An 18,963-nucleotide genomic window follows, 5' to 3' on the forward strand; every position below is an offset into this window, starting at 1 on the left:
TTATAAAACTGTGTCCTGGTGTGATTATTGACCTGCAGTTCTGCCTTCAACCACCACGTGGCTTCTGGTTTCCTCTCATCTATAGTTCCCATAGCAACTACACAACAGTAGCTAAACTAGCGTTAAGCTGTGAAGTTATGTGTGTTACTTTGACAGACATTATCTAGTAGTTTTATATTTAGAGCCTCTTTGAAAAGCAACATTCATTTGCAATACTGTAGACTGTACTGTAGCTGGTTTTCTAACTTCAGCTCTCTCTAGCATTAGCTTTAACTCAAGTAGAAGTAAGACAGTCACCTTTAAGATGTCCTCCTCTGGCAGTACAGGGGATGTTTTACAGCAAGTCAACCAGTTCTGGTCCATCCTGGATGATTTCTCTCACAATGACCCCGAGGCCTACCGCAGGTTCATAGAGAAACAGGTGAAGGAAGGAGCTGAGTTCAGTGCAGCGCCGCAGCTCCACTCTTCTCTGTGCACTGAGATACTGGTGAGTAAATAGTAGGTTAACTAAAACTAATAACTGTACTTCAGCTAATAAGCCTGCAGAACATTTCTCACCACAAACATTTCACGTGAAAGCAGGTAAAACACAGGTGTGTCTCATTAGTCATTGATTGCAGGGTAAACTCGTGATAATTGGTAAAATGATGGCCCCATTCCATTTAGAGTCACAGCCCTTCCAGTGAGGCAGCATGCACTATACCAGGACCCTGGCACAGCTAAATGGGACAGGGCCATAATTAACGCTATCAAGAGCTCATTATCCTTTGAACATTTCAAAAGGAAAGTATCATCACATTTAATTCATGATGTCTAATTATCTTTTGATATGTTTAGATATGTTTTCTTTTTCTTTTTTTCTCTCACTGGAGGTTTCACATTTCTGTAAATTGCATATTGGACCACTATCGGTTTACGTGTCATAAAATCCTGCTTGTTTGTTAAATTGAGATTTAAGGTGAGCACCGAGAAACTTTCCCTCCTTCGGCAGATGAATGTGTCAAAGTCTGCACATTCATCATTCTGCACAACCAAGTAAAGCAACAATAAACAAAACACATTTTTGAGTGAAGGGGGACATAAGGGACCCAATTAACAATGACTTGTTAACCCACACATATTTCCAGTTCAAGGTAAACTTGAGGGAGTCCATTACAAGACAAAACCCCAACAGGGGGGAAAAATGTAGTATGTCTCTCAAGCAGCGTGGAAGAAAAGCCTTAATGACAATAAAAATGTGAAAAATCATAACTTATAACTAGTTATCATGTTCCAACCTGTCAGAATTATTATGTAAATGTTCCCTTTAACTAGATACAATTAGGCCTAACTTAAGCTAGTTAACTGTACTTCAGCTAACAAGCCTGCAGAACATTTCTCAAGACAAACATTTCACATCAGAGCAGTGAAAACACAGGTGTGTCTCATTAGTCATTGACAATGATTGCAGGGTAAACTCAGGTGTTAATTGGTCAAATTGTGGCCCCCTTCCATTTAGTGTCACAGCCCTTCCAGTGAGCCAGCATGCACTATACCAGGACTCTGGCACACCTAAATGGAACAGGGCCATAATTAGTGATGTGTCGGTCACAAACGAGCCGGTTCATTGAGCCGGCTCTTTTAAGTGAACGATAAGAGCCGGCTCCCGTCCGAGAGCCGTTTTTTTTTTTTTAGCACCACGGGCACTCCATGCACTGACTGTGACTGAATGCTGTGTTAATGACGTCCGTGCGACCAATCAGGTGATGACAGACAAGGATCATACCATCGAGCAGGGAGGGGCGGGGGTGCGCGGTGCGCTGACGGTCTACAGGTACAGAGCAGGAGGGAGAGGAGGAGAGAAAGAGAGAGGAGTGCGGTGCGCGAATAGCAAACAAGATGAGTGACAGTCAGAAACGAAGCAGCGTGTAACATTATGATATTCTGGAAATTAGTGCACAGATACTAATCATAGGTCAAAACAGCGCTAAATTTGGCTGAATTATAAAAGGCAGAAGTGGTAAAACGAAGAGCCGTTTGGGAGCCGAAAGAGCCGGCTCTTCTTGGTGAGCTGAGCCAAATGATCTGACTCACTAAAAAGAGCCGGAATTCCCATCACTAGCCATAATTAACGTTATCGTGGTGTACAAATATGGAAGACCAAAATACATGTTATCAAGAGCTCGTTATCCTTAGAACATTTTAAAATGAAATTATCATCACATTTTAATTCATGATGTTTAATTATCTTTTGATATGTTTAGATATATTTTCTTTTTTTTCTATACTGTTTTTTTGTATGTATTGCATTGTTTTTATTGGATTGTTTTTTCCACTGTTTAGGTAGGTTTTTCTGCACATTTTGTGTACTTCTTGTTGTTGTTTAACTTTGTTGTATTTTTAAAATTATGTTATTTTAGATCTGTCTTCCTTTTTTTATTAGTTTTTTTTTTTTTCTCCTGAGGTTGGGGGGAGGTCCTTTGTATAAGCCTGCAAGGCTTCTTGACCTCTCCTGACACATTTCTTTTTTTTTTGTTTTATATATGTGCAAATAAATAGTAAAAAATATATATATATATATCAATTACACCTGTGATCACCCTGCAATGACATGTCAAAAATGACTGCGGTGAACTGGCCTATTGTCTAGGTAAGTGAGCTCAATACAGGTGTTGCACCAAATTATGTGACCCAAATGGGAAGTTAAGATATGTTGCCATGGCAAACCTTTTTTTTTTTTAACATATAGGCTTTAACTTTATTGCATACCTTTTTTAAAGCAGCTGTGAAAAATTAATTTGAATACATGTTATTCAGGGAGTATGTCCACCATGACAAATATCTATCGGGTTGAATTACTATCTACATGTCTGTCTGTCTACTAGAGCTTCAACTTAAGATGTATTTAATTCATTATTTATAATATTTTCTTGAACAAATAGTGAGAAAGGCCCATCATAAGCTCCCAAAGCCCACTGTAACATTTTCAAATGTCTTCTCCTGTCCAACCGACAGTAGAACACCCAAACATATTCAGTTCACTGTCACAGAAGAGTAAGAAAACCAAAAATATATTCACATTTCAGAGGCTGAAACCTGTAAATCTGCCATTTTTGCTCAAAAATGTTGATGGACTGATCACTTCTTATACACCTAATTGCTTCAGCTCTACTGTTTACCCCTTTAAAACAGAAGCTGCCACACCTGTGTGCATCTATAGCTTAGAAATAGGGTCTGTTTTGACAGATGGCAAATCTGTGTCCTCAACAGGAGCCCAAGAAAGGGTCGCTGTACATCAACATCTGCAGCTGGAAACGTGTGCCTACACCTCAGGATCACAGCAGGCCTTTACCTATGTGTGCAGGAAAACTGGAAACAGACACAGATGAAGGTCGAGGTAAAAGTCAAAGCTGTGCTGCATCACAAGTTACAAAACTGTTCCGTGATGTAAACAAGAAAACCAATAAATTGTTCTTTTTCCTTCGCAGGTCGGTACACTGTGTTGGATGTGGCATTAAACCCTGCAGTGCTACAGGAAAGTAAGGAAGACAAAACACAAGTCTATATGCTGGCCCTGAGCTTTGCCCAGCAGCATCATGGGATGAGTCTATCTCAGCAGTACACTGTCGTCAGCTGTAGCCCAAAAAGTAGCCCTGAAGACTTGCACCGTCGGCTTGGGTTTAGGCAGAGGCCTAACACCTCCAGACATCCAGACACAGGTTAAGCAATAAGTCTTTTATCCCAATAAGCTGCTATAAGCCCTTTATGATGGAGCTATTTTCCTGTGCTGCTGCAGGTGTATCATCTTTCACCCTCTACCACAGTTTCTAATAATCCATCGTGTTCCTTTTTTTTTTACAGCCAGTGAGACCCCAGCTGCCCTCCTGCAGCAGATCTCCTCTCTACGCTCGGAGAAACAACACGAGGACCCAGCAGTCCAAATTATCTCCAGACCTGCGGAGCACAAAAAGAAGGATTTGATCCAGGTCATCTCTACTACATTTGTGCAGCCTCAGAAGCCAAAGTACCAACTCGAGGTGAAGACTGATACAGTAGGAGTTGCTCGCAGCATGGAGCTGACGGTGGAGCTGCCGAAGGTTTGCTCCATGTCAGAGTGCCAGCTGAGAATCTCCAAGGTGAGCGGCTACACACTCCCTTGAACAGTTATAATGAACCACTTCGGAATCCAACATGTCAGTGCGTTGTTGGATGTCATAAAAAATACATAATAGGCCTCTTTCTACGTTTGTGAGTCAAACAGTGTGTTAAGTGTATTTTTCTCCACAGGACGACGTCTTGCTGGAGGTGGAGGATGTCTACCACTTGCTTTTGGAATTCCCCAAAACTGTGGTTGAAGACACGGCGTCTGCCATTTTTAACAGGAAGAAACGAAGGCTTACCTTGAGAGTGGATGTTTTCTGACCATTCGCCTTAATGAGGAAACAAATGAGCACAGAGGTGATCAGATGTGCTGTGAATGGGCTGAAGAATCTGTGAAGCTATGAGTAAATTCTGGCACTGAGAATACCTCAAAGTAAATAACCAAAACCAACTAAAATCCCGCTATGCAATCTGAAAATCCTTGTGAACACAGTATTACTCATGCTCTGCTTCAAAACTTCAGCTAACAAACAGCTCTCCTGTAAACTGATCCCAAATCCAAACTGATGTTTTTACTGAAACAAATATGTCACTGTATCCCTTTGTGCTGCGTGGGTTGATCCGCGGCAGCAAATGTAATTCTTAACCCCCCAAAATGAATTGACTTTAATAACAATCTGCGTGTTTTGTTTATTAATGTGTGGGTGCATGAGCGGAGGTGTATAATGGCTAGGAGCTGGTGTACAGTGTCATTACCGTACGCCCGGGGAATAATTGACAACAAAATGATCCATGCAATAATTCATGTTTATTAAAACATCAAAATTGATGCAGAACAACAACATCACTATTTGGCAATCTGGAACGTGTGGAAAATGTCAGTAAACACTTTTACTTTGAGTTTTGCATACTATGCACCGATTACAGCTTTTTAGAGCACAGCTTATAACATTTGAAGCTTTCAGTTTCAAGTATCACATTACTGACCATTAATAGGTAGTCTCACACATTAATTTATGAGCTGCAAACAATGTGTAATATCCATTCCTTCAAAAAATAAAAGAAAGTGGTACCCAAATGTCAAAGTCAAATTCTTCATATGAAACATTCACTTTCAAAACATGGTTTTGTATCGAAATGGTGTTACATCCATTGGTCCCAGTTAACTGTATTATTTTCTCTATTATGGCATCGCAAGTATTTTCAGTGGAATCCTGGTCCAGTGGGAACAACTGAGGTTTGTAGTGGTGATCTGTGGCTTTAGGGCTCTACCTCCTCTCTCCGTGGTCCTCTTCCACCCACGCTACAATCTTCCCCTCCCAGCCAGGCACGACAGCTCCATCCTGGAATACCTGAACAGTCGACATCCAGCATTTACATATCTAAGAACCACTCACATCTGCAACGTACAAAGGTCTGGATAGAAAGTGAAAATGACTACTCAGTCCTCCTGCAGTGTTTTGAAGTATAGCACAGCCATGGCTATTATTAGCATATCTTACTCCATAACTGCCGTTTTATATTTGCCTGCTGAAAATGATGTGAAAAGAAGTAGGGGCTATAATTTCACTCCCACGCCTACCTCCTCTTTCACTGTGCCGAACTCTGGGTCGAGGGCCTTGAAGTGGTATCTGAAACTGCCTTGTCTGTCCACAGCGGCCTTGAAGTCCCGCAGTGTCACCTCACCCAGCCTGTATAAGAGCACACTGTCAGTCATGATCTATGCACACATACCACATAGACATTTTCTAGAGTAAACATTTAACCAGCACAGATACTGCTGCATCTATATGGAGCTCAGCTCGTGCCTGAATTAAGACATGTGACCTCAGCGTGCAGCTCTAACCAAAACAGCACTTTTGCTTAAAATTCATGCATGCTACAGCGAGGGAAAAAAAACAATAACACCGTTATATAAAGAGCTTTTTATAGCCACCTTTTTGGGATGTTAATCAGAAACGGAGTGAGCGAGCGATCAGTGAAGTAGAGCACTTTAGTGGAGAATGCGGTGTCCAGTCCCGGGCTGCTGTGTGAGTGCGCCATTTCTGTAAAATAATCACAAAAACAAAACAAATACTGTTTTTCACAACCAGGGTGTAAAACGGCTCTAGCCTCACATCTAGTAATGCCCTCAGCATACATAGCAGTGTAATTGCATGGCATAATTTGATTTAACAGCCGGAGTTGAGATGTTGCAGATGATGATAAAATCCTAAACAAACAACAAGGATTTTGTTTGTCTCACTTGAGCTCTGTGGCCAGGAGTCACGGTCTGTCGAGTTGGCTCTGCGTCCCGGTGATTTAAATTCCTCCTAGAAGGAGAACCCGTTACTCATGGTAAACAGTTGAATGTCAGTTGTTGTTGACTCACTCATCAGGTGACAGATGTGTTGCTACTTTTTGAAGATTTACTCTGAAAGGGTGTGTGTGAGAGAGTTCGTACCCCTCTGTCCTGTCTGCGCTGGCTGTCCACAGTGAGTAATCGGTCCATGAGACTGGCCACGCCCTGCTCCAAGGTGTCCAGGGTGTGATGTTGGGGGTCATGGCCAGAGAAGCTGTCCCTCAAACTACGCAGTGCCTCCCTGACCAGCTGCAGCTCTTCCCCCTGCAACAAACAGCTTCTATAAATACAGTCTTGTGTTTCATGTTGTTAAAAAGGTAAGAAGTATTGAAGCCCATTTCTTCCAAGAAATGAAAAAAATACATAAAAGTTAGGTTTGATAAAATAAAAATACTCATGGTAGGTCAAAATTCATTAATTCAAAGTTATAATACTAGATGTATGAGTTATTTCTAGGGCTGTCAAAGTAAACGCACATTCAATTTCTTTAACACATTAACGCAGCTTGTGATTTTTAGGTTGTAGCGGGCTCAGTTTTAAAGCTAGAGTGAAGATCCTGTCATCATATGAAACTAAAAAACCTAAGAAATCCATTGGAACTAACCATGTCATACTAGCTTGTTGCGAAGGAGGCTAAATAACGCTCAAACCTTCGCTAAATTTTGGAGAGGAAAAACTGGCATAGATATTTTCAAAGGGTCCCTTGAGCTGAAAATGGGTTCTATGGGTACCCACGAGTCTCCCCTTTACAGACATGCCCATTTTCTGATAATCACATGCAGTTTGGGTCATGTCATATTATATTTTATGCTAAATGCAGTACCTGTGAAGGTTTCTGGACAATACTTGTCATTGTTTGGTGTTGTTAGTTGATTTCCAATAATAAATATATACATACATTTGCACAAAGCAACCATATTTGCCCACTCCCATGTTGATAAGAGTATTAAATACTTGACAAATCTCCCTTTAAGGTACATTTTAAACAGATAAAAAATGTGTGATTTATTTGCGATTAATCACGATTAAATAATTTAATTGATTGACAGCCCTAGTTATTTCAGACCTCTTATTTTAATATAGCATCTCATAATTTTGACTAAGTAAACATTTTGACTTATTTAATTTTATTATTATTTAATTGTATTTAATATTTCATCTATTTTTTTCTTTTACTACCAGAAATGAGCTTCCATACAATGATCCATCAACATTGACACAATAAACAGCAATTGATAGTACTGAATCAAATAAAAAAGCATACATACTGGTGCACTGTGTTTGAATACTGCAGGAGATGTCAAAGTCACTGAGTTAGAGTAACCACCGCTTTCACTCCTGAATGACTGAAAAATGGACAAAAACACATAAACAAGGCTGGCTGATTTTCATGTTTTAAAGGATGAGGCTGGTGATTTTCTATAATTATTATGTTCAACACATGCCATGAAAAGAACAAAAACCAACCAGTGTAGCAAAAGCCTGATACACCTTAATCCTCTGTGCTCACTGTTGTGCATCAATGAGCACATGTTTCTTCATTGCTGTAAATACTCACCAAATGTGTGTATTAATCCACAACTGAAAATAATCCTCAACAAATGCACTATTTACTCCTGTTTGAGTAATGATTGCTAAAAACTACCTAACTGTTATAGGACATTACTGAGACTTAAAAATATATATTTGTGACTCCTTTTTAAAGTTTACATTTTCAGTAGGAACCAACGGGCTAGGAGCTGAGCGCCACATAGGGTCGCTAGAAAGAATTGAGGAAGATATTGATTATTATTTATGTAGTTTATGTATAGTTATGATCTTTTCCTGGGATTTGTCAACAATAACAAAAATACAGAATACAGCCAGCCTTATCTATTAAATCTCTTAGTAAAATGTAATGTAATTATTTGTTTTTTTAACTTAATGTTTTTACTTGTAGTGCCTCTTTATTTCTTATTATTCAATCATTTTTTTTTTTTTTTTTTTTAAATTGGTTTCACCTGTTATTCTGATTCACTAAATTTCTTTTATTACTTTATTCAAATTTATATTTGACTTTAGAATTTGTTGATTTTAATTTTCTGCCTTGTATGAAGTGCTTTGTAACCTTGCTTTTGAAAAATGCTCTTTAAATAATAAATATTATTATATGTCATTTACATCCAAACATATATTGTTGAAACACTTAAAAACATATCATGACCCCTACCCGTCCGAGGCTGACTTCATGTGCTTTATGTTGAGCGTCATCGAGCTTTTGCTGCTGTTGCTGCAGTATTCGGTCCTTCCTCCCGAGCTGCTGCTAGTGTGACAAGAGAGATGGATGACGTAAGTCCGCATATGCATATACATATCCAAAGAATGCATTGAAGTGTAATTAATAAAAGACGGTACCTCATATTCACTAAGTAATTTGTTTCGTTCACTCAACTTGCGTTTGATGTCTACCTGCAAACAGATATACCGGCATGATATAGGAGTGTTATATTGCTCTCTGCATCCACAGGTCAAGCAAGTGAACTGTTTTATCGTGTCAAACGGAAATCATCACTTGTCTCACATTTTCCCCTTCCAGCTGATCTTTGGCCATGTTGCACCTCAGTAGCTCCTGCTTTAGCTGCAGCACAGCATCCTCCTGCACTGCCAGGCGCTGCTGCAGAGCATCCTAATGAGAAAGAGGGGGAGATCAAAGAAACGTCCAGGGAAGACCTGAATACAGATACACTGCATCCACCTGCCTCGTCGACAACATACACCATCTTCTAAACTTTGTTATCTTTATAAAGAAATGAAAAACTATATAGTGTGTGTGATAAAAAACTGCAGAATCATCAGTTTTGGGACAGCACACCAGTGTTATAGATTGAATTATATCCTTTAATCCGTTTTATTTCACACACAAAGGACAACATTTCAGTAAGAGGTTTACCTTGATGGCCTGAAGGTGGCGTGCCTCCTGCTTGTTTCTCAGGAGTTCTCTCTGAGAGCCACAGAAATGAACAGAGGGTATTAGAGAAAAGGGATTCTTAGCTTGTAAGGCAGCTCATCTATATTAAACCTAATTACATTTACTAACTGTACCTTGAGATCAAGGGCTTCCTCCATGCTTTGGTCCAGACGACTGCGGATTAGAACCTTCAAAGGGAGAGGGTATGAGCAGCGTAATTAGAGAATGGAAAAATGTCAGAACCTGTGAGGAGGCAGTGGGTGCCTGCATTGACAGCGGGGCTAGCAGATCAGAGAGATTCAATTGTGCTCTACAGTAGCCGCTCTCAAGACGAGCGATGGCTGCAAACATCATCACAACAGAAGGGCTGACACTGACACTTCGCACAGAGTGGCGAGCAAGTGTTGGTTTCTCGAGTTAGCAGAGAGAGGGCACTGTACCAGCTGCTGTTCGGCGTTGGCCCGGTTATCTCCGAAGCTAACAGATCCATCCTGGTCCTCCTCGGGGAGGGAGCCATGGAGCAGCAACGCCTGAGGGCAAAACACACACACACACACACACATACATACATATATATATATATATATATATATACTGTATATATAGACACACTGAATGAAGGCCTGTTAGCAGGCATAATTAAATAAACATGGCAGTAAAGCCTGGTGTATTTCTGTATTTGTAAATACAGCAGTTTGGGATTTTTCTACTTGGCTGAACAACAAGGTTCCAATTTCAGCTGATACAGCCGGTGAATTAAACTGGACTGATCCGTGTCAAATTGAAATAATATTGAAAAGCCTGCAGGAGTACACACAGACATCAGTCTTTCACCTGCTCTAACCCACATGGACAGTACGCAGCTACATACTGTACACAAACACATTTAAAGGAAAAATTGAAGGATTAAGCATATTGCTAAGCTTATTAAAATAGCAATGGCCTCTTTTAAATATACAAATTAGGGCGGTAAAAGTGATAAAGAAGTGACATGATAATACGTTAACGCAAAATTGTTTTTAACGCCACTAATTTCATTAACGCAATCGATCTTTCGGAGGTTGTGGCGTATTTGTCATATATTTGTCATTGTTTTGTGTTGTTAATTGATTGCCAAATACATAACATCCATTTGCATTAAGCAAGCATATTTGCCCACTCCCATGTTGATAAGAGTATTAAATACTTGACAAATCTCCCTTTAAGGCACATTTTGAACAGATGAAAAATGTGCGATTAACCGTAATTAACAGCCCTAATATAAATATTACTACTTTCTTATCATTTCTTATTATTTTCTTTTTATGGTATTGCATTTACTCACAGTTTGATATCAATTACAGGGCAACAAGCGTCACTGTATACTTAAGCTAAATTCACACCAGGCAGCGGCGAAGTTCGGCTCGCCACAATAACATTTCTCTGCGGCCGGCAGATAAATGGCGTGTTCATGTGTTTCAGGTGGGAAGAAATTCTTTGCAACAACATAGAATCAACATATCATAGGAGTCACAGGATCTGTTTACTGATTGGCTGCGGGTATTCTCTGGCCGCATTTCGCTGCTCAAAGTTGAACTTTTCTCAACTTTTGTTTGGCCGCACTTCGCCCAGAATCAAATGGCTGCAGCTGGCAGAGCTCGGGAGCAGCAGCCGCAGCTTTCGATAGTTATTACATGGCAGCTCGCCGCAGGCCGCACTTCACCTCTGCTCTGGTGTGAATTCAGCGTTATTTTATTTCTGTTTCTTTTGTCTTCCTACATGTATAATCCCATATGTCCATATAAATCCCTGAGGGTCATCGAGGAATAGAAAAAAAACTTTACAATGTTTAAAAACTACTGTATTTTATTTCACTTCATTAATTTGAATTACTGAATGGTGTTTGGAGTGGTGATTCAGAGGTTCACAGGCTACAAAATCAACATACAGAATTGACTATATAAAATCACAAATGTGTTTAACTAATTTGGACCCCAGGAAGACAAATATTAAGACATACCTGGTCAGCTTAGCATAAACATTGCATTAGTTTTGGACATGTATTGTACATGACGGTGGTGCGTAGTAGGCAAGAAAGATTATTTGTGTAAAACCCCCTACCACGTCTATTTGTAATTACCCTACAGTGTGTTGACTTAGCGGCACCACTAACGTGCCAAAATATGGTTGAATACAAGGAATAAGTCCATACATGCCAATACACTGTCATCATTGCAAAATATAATGACTGTATATTACCTATTATTATATAGCATATATACTGTGTGGTGAAAATATGGAAAATATATGTATACAGTAAAAATAAAGGCACCTTATATTTTTATATAATACTTAAATACGGCATATTAACATACATTTTACCAATTAGCAGCATAACCACTGTCTACGTTTCACAGTTTAAGTGTATAGTAATATTTTAACAATAAATGCACCATACACTTAAATAGCAGTAGAGTGGATTACCATGTATGTAACCTGCAGGCAGCAAATAGAAGGTAATTCTTTTAAAACAAAAGCACAGATTTTGCTATATTTTGCAGATATTCCAGATATTAAACATTAGAGGCCACTGGTTCAATAGTTATTATCACAGAAGTTATTTTGCATTATTAATATTGGACCAGCTGTATATTGATTTTACAGTGGACAAATAGAGATTGGACTGTCAGCCTGGCCAGCAGTTGAAGAGATTGTAAACAGTGTCAAATTAAAATGGACAAATAGAGGTCTGGTGAGTCAATCTGGTGATCATTGAGTGCCTCGAGTACCCCCAATAGAAACTTTAACAGGGATATAACGTGTCCTTTCTCAGCCAAATGTTTCAACAGAGCCATACAGTCCAGAGCGAATCAGGTGTGTATTTGTTTCTCAATTATTTGAATGTATCTTTATTATTTTATTCATAGTTTATCAAATGGATTTAATCTATTTGAACGTCTGAAAAACATTAAAATGTGGGCAGAGGATCTGAAGTCTGGAACCAGGTGAAATCTCTTTTGTGCTATATTTGAGCTGTTACCTCCCTCTGGTGCATCTGTCGTCAGCGTGCCTTCTGTCAATGTGCTCTTATTAAAGGTGCAGTGGTTTGTTTTCTAAGTGTGTCATCAGCGGGACCTTACCTGTAGGCGGAACACCATCCTCCTGGCCTCCTGCATCTCCTTCTCCAGCTGCTCCTGGTGGCCGTCCAGCTGCTCCTCCCAGGACTTCTCTTCCTCCTGCACATCGTGCCCGAGGGAGGGACACAATCCACACAGAGACACATCCTCTGAAACGAAGAGAGGTACAGGGGAGATGAGGCAAGGGAGATTGTTTGTCTTTTTCTTTGTAGGGATTCATTGCATCGCATCTTGCTCTACAAGAGTTGATGTGCAGCCAACCAACCTGTGACAGATTTCTTCTCTGTCAGCTCAGATTTGTCATCCTGAGGTTCCCCCTGGTCCTCAGACTGATCATGCAGTGTTTCTTCTTTAGGGGTGTCAGCGAACTGGGTGATAATATACTCCTCTTTTGGGGAGTGAGCAGGGCTGGCTGAGCTGAGGCTGAAACAGATGGTGGGCACAGGCAGGAGTGAGAGTGTGTGTGTGTTTGCATCTCTGCCAAATGCATGACAATAAATAAACCTAGGAACATAAAACGGAGATATACGCTTTAATACCTCCCCAAAGGGTGCACAAAATGTGAATTAATCACATCTGAGCTAAAGATTTTAAATCATATCTGTTTTTAAACAATGCCCATAAGTGTATCGCAGACTACTTACAAATAGTAAAAATTAATGAAAACACACGAGAGAACAGGATATAGAGAAACCTTTTCAGAAAATACACAGAAGGAGCAGGAATGCATGCAACTCTGTCATTTCTCCCACAGGAAATTCTCCACATAGTTTGCTCCCCCTTTGGCCATAATTTCAAAACATAATGCTCCTCTGGTTTCTGAGTGGCTGGTTTTCTTGTGTTTTCTGAGAGCATCTCAAGCCGCCTGAGGTCCAGGCCGGCTGTCATCTTCGCTCTGCTGTGTTTGTAGGAATATGATACAGCTACAGTAACCTGTGACCTATGGCATTATGCATGGTCCTTTAACATGGGATTCATTCTTTTTCCCCCTCTGTGTCTGCATGGGAAAACAACAACAAGCCAGCGTCTGTGGAAACAGATCTCAACTCTGTGCTAGCGAAGGGACAGAGAAGCATCACGTTTCATCACCCTGCTCCTGAGGTCAAAAAAACTAAGAGGGAAAAAAAAAATAACTGTGGACTTAACTGTGGGATAAAACTGTGTTTAGAAACCAAAGAATGTCCAGAGGGATTGCATTTGGACAGTTAAACACGTTCCTCCCATACATATGCAGGGAGATTTAGATTGTAGCCGTTGAGATTTTCTGCTTATCTAATAGCATTACTCAGCACGAGCTAATATCACAATAGACAGTAAACCGTGGTATTATCTGTCACTCTTGAGTTCATGCTGCCTCTTTATGGAATAATTGTGCACATGTTCCCGTGACTGCTTACCATAATGTACACCTAAGTTCTGTCAGCCACCAAACAAACTGGAAACAAGAGTCTACAGTCATGTCAGCAGCTTTGTGAGGCTGTAGGTAGGCACAACTTTGAGCTGAATGCTAATGTCAGCATGCTCAATGTTTAAAATAATAACATGCTGATGTTTAGCAGGTATAATGATTACCATGTTTATCATCTTAGTTTAGCCTGTTGGCATGCTAATAACTAAACACAAAGTAAAACTGAGGCTGATGGGAATGTTTTGCTGGTATTTGGTCATAAATCAAAGTATTGAACCAATTAGATGGAAAGCTAAGGGATCGCCAAAGTTATTTTAATAGAGTGCTGCAGGAATGAGTCCTAAAAAACGGAAATGAGTTCGCATTTTAGCACTTCCGATTCCCTAGTCACTGGCTGTGTCCAAAATCACTCACTACTGAGTATATAGTGGACTATATAGTGAGTATTTTGTAGTGCTGCCCGAATGTATGGTGAGATTTATTATATCCTATATAGTGGACTAAGGTAGTAAAGTAGTCACTAACCTAGCGCTATATACCATCATGCATTGTGCTGATGGAAAAATGGCAGACGGACAAGAGGAAAGAGACCAGGCGCAATTGAGAAAATTGCGGCGCGAAAATAATGTATTTAATGTGAGCAAAATTTGGGAAAATACGCTTATTTTCCCCACATTCACAACGGCTGTTAATTCTTACCTTTCACAATAAAAGCCCTAGACATAGACACTACATCACTGCTTTACCAAGGGGAACTTACATTCACTCAAGGCATTTCGCTAAGAGACAACTCAACAAAATACTGTAGCTTACATATGTATTTATCACACAGAAAAATACATGTCAGTAGTTATTATGGATGGTCTACCAGTAGACGCTGATCTGGCATGTTTTAATTATGCGACAGCAATGACGTAATTAATGGCGACTTGAAAATGACCTGAGTAGTGTCAAAAGTGCTTTTTCATTTTGCCAATAAGCACAGGGAGTTCTATGTAGAGGACTATAGTCCTCTACATAGAACTCCCTGGATAGTGAGCAGAGAGTAGTGAATGAGTAAATGATTGCGGACACAACCAATGTTTTTTTGGTTACAGTATTTGTCTGAAATAGATGTCTGTGGTTAACATAAGCTTAAGAGATTTTAACCTTTTGTTCTCCAATATAAAATATGTCAGTAAATATCCCACTCGTGAATTTTGAAGCTTTTATATGTCTTAAAAAAGGCAGTTGCTAACAAGTGGCTAAAGGAGACTACAAAACATCATCATGCTTACTCGTCCGCCTTTACAGCCTCAATGTGCATACTCGTGTTCATGCGACTGGGGTGTAGTTAGTTTATAGAACGTGAGCTTTTTACTTCTGGCGATTGCATTTACACTTCAAAAAAGATAAAAGTGGTGTTCATTTGTGAAGATTATATTGCTGAACAAAACGTGTAAGTATCATAAAGGTGTGTTTGCCACAGAGCTTATTTTCTGCAATAATCCAATTGAAAAATCCCATTGGCTTTTTGTTAAAGGAACCCAGGGCGATGCTAACGTCCTGGTTGGCCTATAAAAATACATCATCCCTGCAGTACTTTATTCATCCTGAGGGGAATATGAATGTCTGATCCAAATTTCATGACAATCTATCCCATAGTTGTTGGGACATTTCACTAAAAAACACAAATGCCAACCTCATGGTGGCACAAGAGGGAAAATCAGAGGATCACTTGAGTGATTATGATTCATAGACTTGGCACCATGGATATCTGTACCACACTTCATGGCAATTTACCCAATAGTTGTTGAGAAATTTCAGTCTGGAAATCAGTGGTGAACCATTGTTATCCTGCTGCTCACATGAAACATTCACCACACCGAAAAACTTCTGATAGTTTGGTCCTTCCAGTTTCTCAGAGAGAATAATTGCACCAGGTCACATAGAAAAACATGAACGGAGCGTCTTATCAGATGCTGCTGTGATTATCCCTAAGTGTTTCTGGAAAGGGGATCAAAGCTGCTGCTGCCTTCAACTAATCTTGTCATTGCAGACAATGACATTATCAAGATACCCTCTATCATTGTCTCAGCGTGCAGCAGTTCAATAAACTAACAAATTCATTTTAGATGCTCGCTGCTGTCTACTGCACCGAAAGAACACATACATACAGATTCGAAACATATGGGTTAAACCAAAGATTAAGCACTGGGATTTGTGAGGGATGAGCTTCAGTACATCAGATTAACATCATTTGATCAGCAGTGGTGGAAAGTTACCAAGTATATTTACTCCAGTACTGTATTTAAGTGCAAGTTTGAGGTACTTTATTAGAGTATTTCTATTTTATGCTGCACTATACTTCTGCCTCACTACATTTCAGAGGGAAATATTGTATTTTTACTCCACTACATTCATCTGACAGCTGTAGATACTGGTTACTTCTCAGATTAAGATTTTATATTAAAAAACATATGATATATTTATAAAATCGGATGCATTGTTAACCAGTGCTTTCAGTGACTCCTTATATCTAAAAAGCAGTGTCTTCTTGGGGCCTCTTGTCATGTTTCAGATGTCTTTGAATTGTTAGCAGTTCCATCAAAGAGAGATTTAGCCTCTAAACTTCTCAGATGGTTTCATTTCAATAATTTTTCTTAATAATCCTTCTCTCTCTCTCCTTCTTTTCCCTCTGGTGGACTACATCAGATTTTTATCATTACAACTCAACTCCTTACAACTGACTCACGGGACATTAAGCTCAATATCATGGACTAATAATCATGAACATCTGTAATAACCATGTACTCTTACACTACCTATACTTCAGATCTGATACTGTACATCTACTGTATGTAACCCCACCTACACTGATCCCATTAGCATGTTCATATTTTTATGATCCATACTGTGAACCGGATCATGGCATGGATTGCACCTTATTTGCACATTATTGTTATTGTTCTCTTAGACTTCTATATTTGCATTCTTTCCTCTTTGTATTACAACTGCTGCACATCAATTTCCGTCGGGATAAATACAGATTTATCTTATCTTAAAATGATCCAATATTTCACATAAAAAAAAACACAAAGATTAGAGAAAAGTCCTGAAACTGAATACACATCTGTGCAGCAGAAACTTTGATTTTTCCTTATTTTCGCTCACAATAATCATCTCACGACCCCTCAGATTTATCTTGTGACCCTTTGAAGGGGCCACATCCGTCGGTTGGGAAGCACTCGACTAAAATACTGAAAAGCATATAAACTAAAGTGTTTAAAACTAGCTCCTCCTTGACCAGCTACAACTGTAAAATACAAAAAAACACATCAAAGCAACAATCTTGTAATGTTACATAAAATAATATATCAGTCACAGCAGACATTTATTATTGACATAGTGCTGATAATACTTCTGTACTTTTGTTTAAGTAGGATTTTAAATGCAGGAATTGTACCTGTAATGGTTTGTATCTGTGTACTTCTTTCACCAACAGTGAAAAGCCTATACATTAACCAGTTAGAGGTTAATAGTTCAATACAGTAGACGATAGTGGGCTTGTCTGGTAAATACTGTACCAAATCTAGGCAAAGATAGCGGCTTTTTAAAATATCTTTACAGTCCAAATGCGAGCCATATTTAACTGTAGAAAAATACATCTTATTTTTTTTTCTAATATAATTTAAAATGTATGATTTTCATCCGAATCATGAAATGGATGAGCCAGGAATGGAAGTTAGATGGTTAGTGGTTGCTAGGCAATAGCAGCTCAGCTCAGCTCACACAGAGAGGGACACACCCACACCTACTGCACTGTAAACACCGAGAACAATAACCTGCACAGCAGGGTAGCAAAGCTGTGTTGTTATAGTGAAATGCATTGCTGACACTAAGTCTGAGACCAACATGCTGATCAAGATGATTAAGATGATGTATAGGCTCCTGAATATAGGCCTGGTGTATTTATTTATATCTCTGCTACTGATGCACTCAGTATAGACACAAATAGCAGCCCAGATTGACATTAAAATGCTAATAAAAAAAACAGCTCTTACCATTTCATCTGTTTGGCTCCCATGCTGGTGTTTACAAGCTTAACCCCCCCATACAGTTGTAGCCCCGCATCTGGGTGATGCTCTGCTTCTCAGTCAGGACCATAGCCCCAAACACAGCCAGAGACAGCAGGGAGGGGAGCAGCCCTGAAAGCAGCAACCAGAGGCGTCTCCACGTCGCACACTGTGTTCAATCAGAAATAACAGCACGTTCAAATCCTCTCCGGCAGCATATTCCTAAAACATAAAGCTACCAAATCCTAATCAAAAGCCCTGAACCGTTCCCTTAAATCATACCCAGGCTCAGTCCTAGCTGGCAGAGAGTGACAGAGAGAGACAGAGGGAGGGAGGATTGGTGTTCAGCTACTGAAGTCTGCCTGGTTTCTCATTGCACTCGCCTTGTGCTTGAGCTCACCAGCTCCCATTCACGAACACAATGTTTTTTGTTCCTTGCGGACGAGAACTGATGCAGCTCTTGTGCATCTTTTTCACCCTTTTTTCTCTGCCTTTCTTTTTTTGCATTTATTCCCTCTGCCCTACCCTCCCTCCTTTCCCCTCTTTCTCTTCTGCTCGGACGCACTGGCTTTGTATCAATCCTTCCTTCTTTCAGTGAGCGAGGATGTCAGACATGGCTCTGTCTGGGTGTGTTTACCCTCCCCCCCTTCTCCCTCATTCCTCCTCCCTCCTTCCTCCTGCTCTCTCCTTTCACAAGGAGGAAGAGGAGGAGGGAGGTTTTCTCCTTCTCTCTCCTTCTCTCTCCTTTCCCTTTGATTTTTGTGTAGCCTAACTGTATGTCACTGCTAAACAGCTCAAATGAGAACAAACGTGGATCAACAAAGAGAAATGAAAATCTAAGTGTTTTGATATAATCACAGGCTTGCATAACAACAACATACCGCACATGCTGAAACATGTCAGAGGTTAATGATATATTTACACACACAGTCAGGAAGTGTGGAGTTGCTTGGATGTGAGCAAACAGAAAATGGTATTTATAGAATGCACACAATTACAGCTCTTTTCACATCATT

The 18,963-nt window shown here is 39.8% G+C and overlaps 2 protein-coding genes across 5 annotated transcripts; one reads left to right on the plus strand and one right to left on the minus strand.

The window, feature by feature from the left end:
• Window positions 1–75: 75 nt before the first annotated feature.
• pih1d2 (PIH1 domain containing 2) lies at window positions 76–4,922 on the plus strand. The gene is made up of 5 exons (XM_074642386.1): window positions 76–487; window positions 3,250–3,376; window positions 3,468–3,698; window positions 3,841–4,115; window positions 4,267–4,922. The coding sequence occupies exons 1-5, from the start codon at window positions 305–307 to the stop codon at window positions 4,399–4,401; spliced, it is 951 nt and encodes a 316-aa protein (XP_074498487.1). The 5' UTR covers window positions 76–304; the 3' UTR covers window positions 4,402–4,922.
• On the minus strand, window positions 4,867–18,613 carry dixdc1a (DIX domain containing 1a). 4 transcript variants are annotated; one of them, XM_074642383.1, is made up of 16 exons: window positions 18,331–18,609; window positions 17,936–18,116; window positions 12,750–12,907; window positions 12,488–12,633; window positions 9,809–9,898; window positions 9,503–9,556; window positions 9,351–9,401; window positions 8,982–9,086; window positions 8,816–8,869; window positions 8,631–8,723; window positions 7,690–7,767; window positions 6,524–6,685; window positions 6,326–6,392; window positions 6,017–6,125; window positions 5,663–5,771; window positions 4,867–5,432 (listed from the first exon to the last, which is right to left on the minus strand). In XM_074642383.1, exons 2-16 carry the CDS (start codon window positions 17,956–17,958, stop codon window positions 5,349–5,351), a joined length of 1,383 nt encoding a protein of 460 aa, XP_074498484.1. In that variant the 5' UTR covers window positions 17,959–18,116; window positions 18,331–18,609; the 3' UTR covers window positions 4,867–5,348. The 4 variants fall into 4 exon arrangements, with proteins under 4 accessions (XP_074498484.1, XP_074498483.1, XP_074498485.1 ...); XM_074642382.1 differs by having other exon boundaries at window positions 18,230–18,609; XM_074642384.1 differs by having other exon boundaries at window positions 8,631–8,720; window positions 17,936–18,613.
• Window positions 18,614–18,963: the final 350 nt, after the last annotated feature.

Source organism: Sebastes fasciatus, chromosome 7 (genome assembly GCF_043250625.1).
Source record: "Sebastes fasciatus isolate fSebFas1 chromosome 7, fSebFas1.pri, whole genome shotgun sequence".
NCBI classification, from domain to species: domain Eukaryota; kingdom Metazoa; phylum Chordata; class Actinopteri; order Perciformes; family Sebastidae; genus Sebastes; species Sebastes fasciatus.

What these genes read in the sequence shown, in the direction of transcription:
- dixdc1a (XM_074642383.1), bottom strand. Translation starts at nt 17,958, where the DNA reads ATGGGAGCCAAACAGATGAAATG. An exon ending in TATTCAAACACAGTGCACCA is followed by an intron (nt 6,686 to 7,689) that starts GTATGTATGCTT and finishes TGTTTGTTGCAG; the next exon opens with GGGGAAGAGCTGCAGCTGGT. An exon ending in CTCCTGGCCACAGAGCTCAA is followed by an intron (nt 6,126 to 6,325) that starts GTGAGACAAACA and finishes ATTATTTTACAG; the next exon opens with AAATGGCGCACTCACACAGC.
- pih1d2 (XM_074642386.1), top strand. Translation starts at nt 305, where the DNA reads ATGTCCTCCTCTGGCAGTACAGGGGATGTTTTACAGCAAGTCAACCAG. An exon ending in AGACACAGATGAAGGTCGAG is followed by an intron (nt 3,377 to 3,467) that starts GTAAAAGTCAAA and finishes TTTCCTTCGCAG; the next exon opens with GTCGGTACACTGTGTTGGAT. An exon ending in CTCCAGACATCCAGACACAG is followed by an intron (nt 3,699 to 3,840) that starts GTTAAGCAATAA and finishes TTTTTTTTACAG; the next exon opens with CCAGTGAGACCCCAGCTGCC.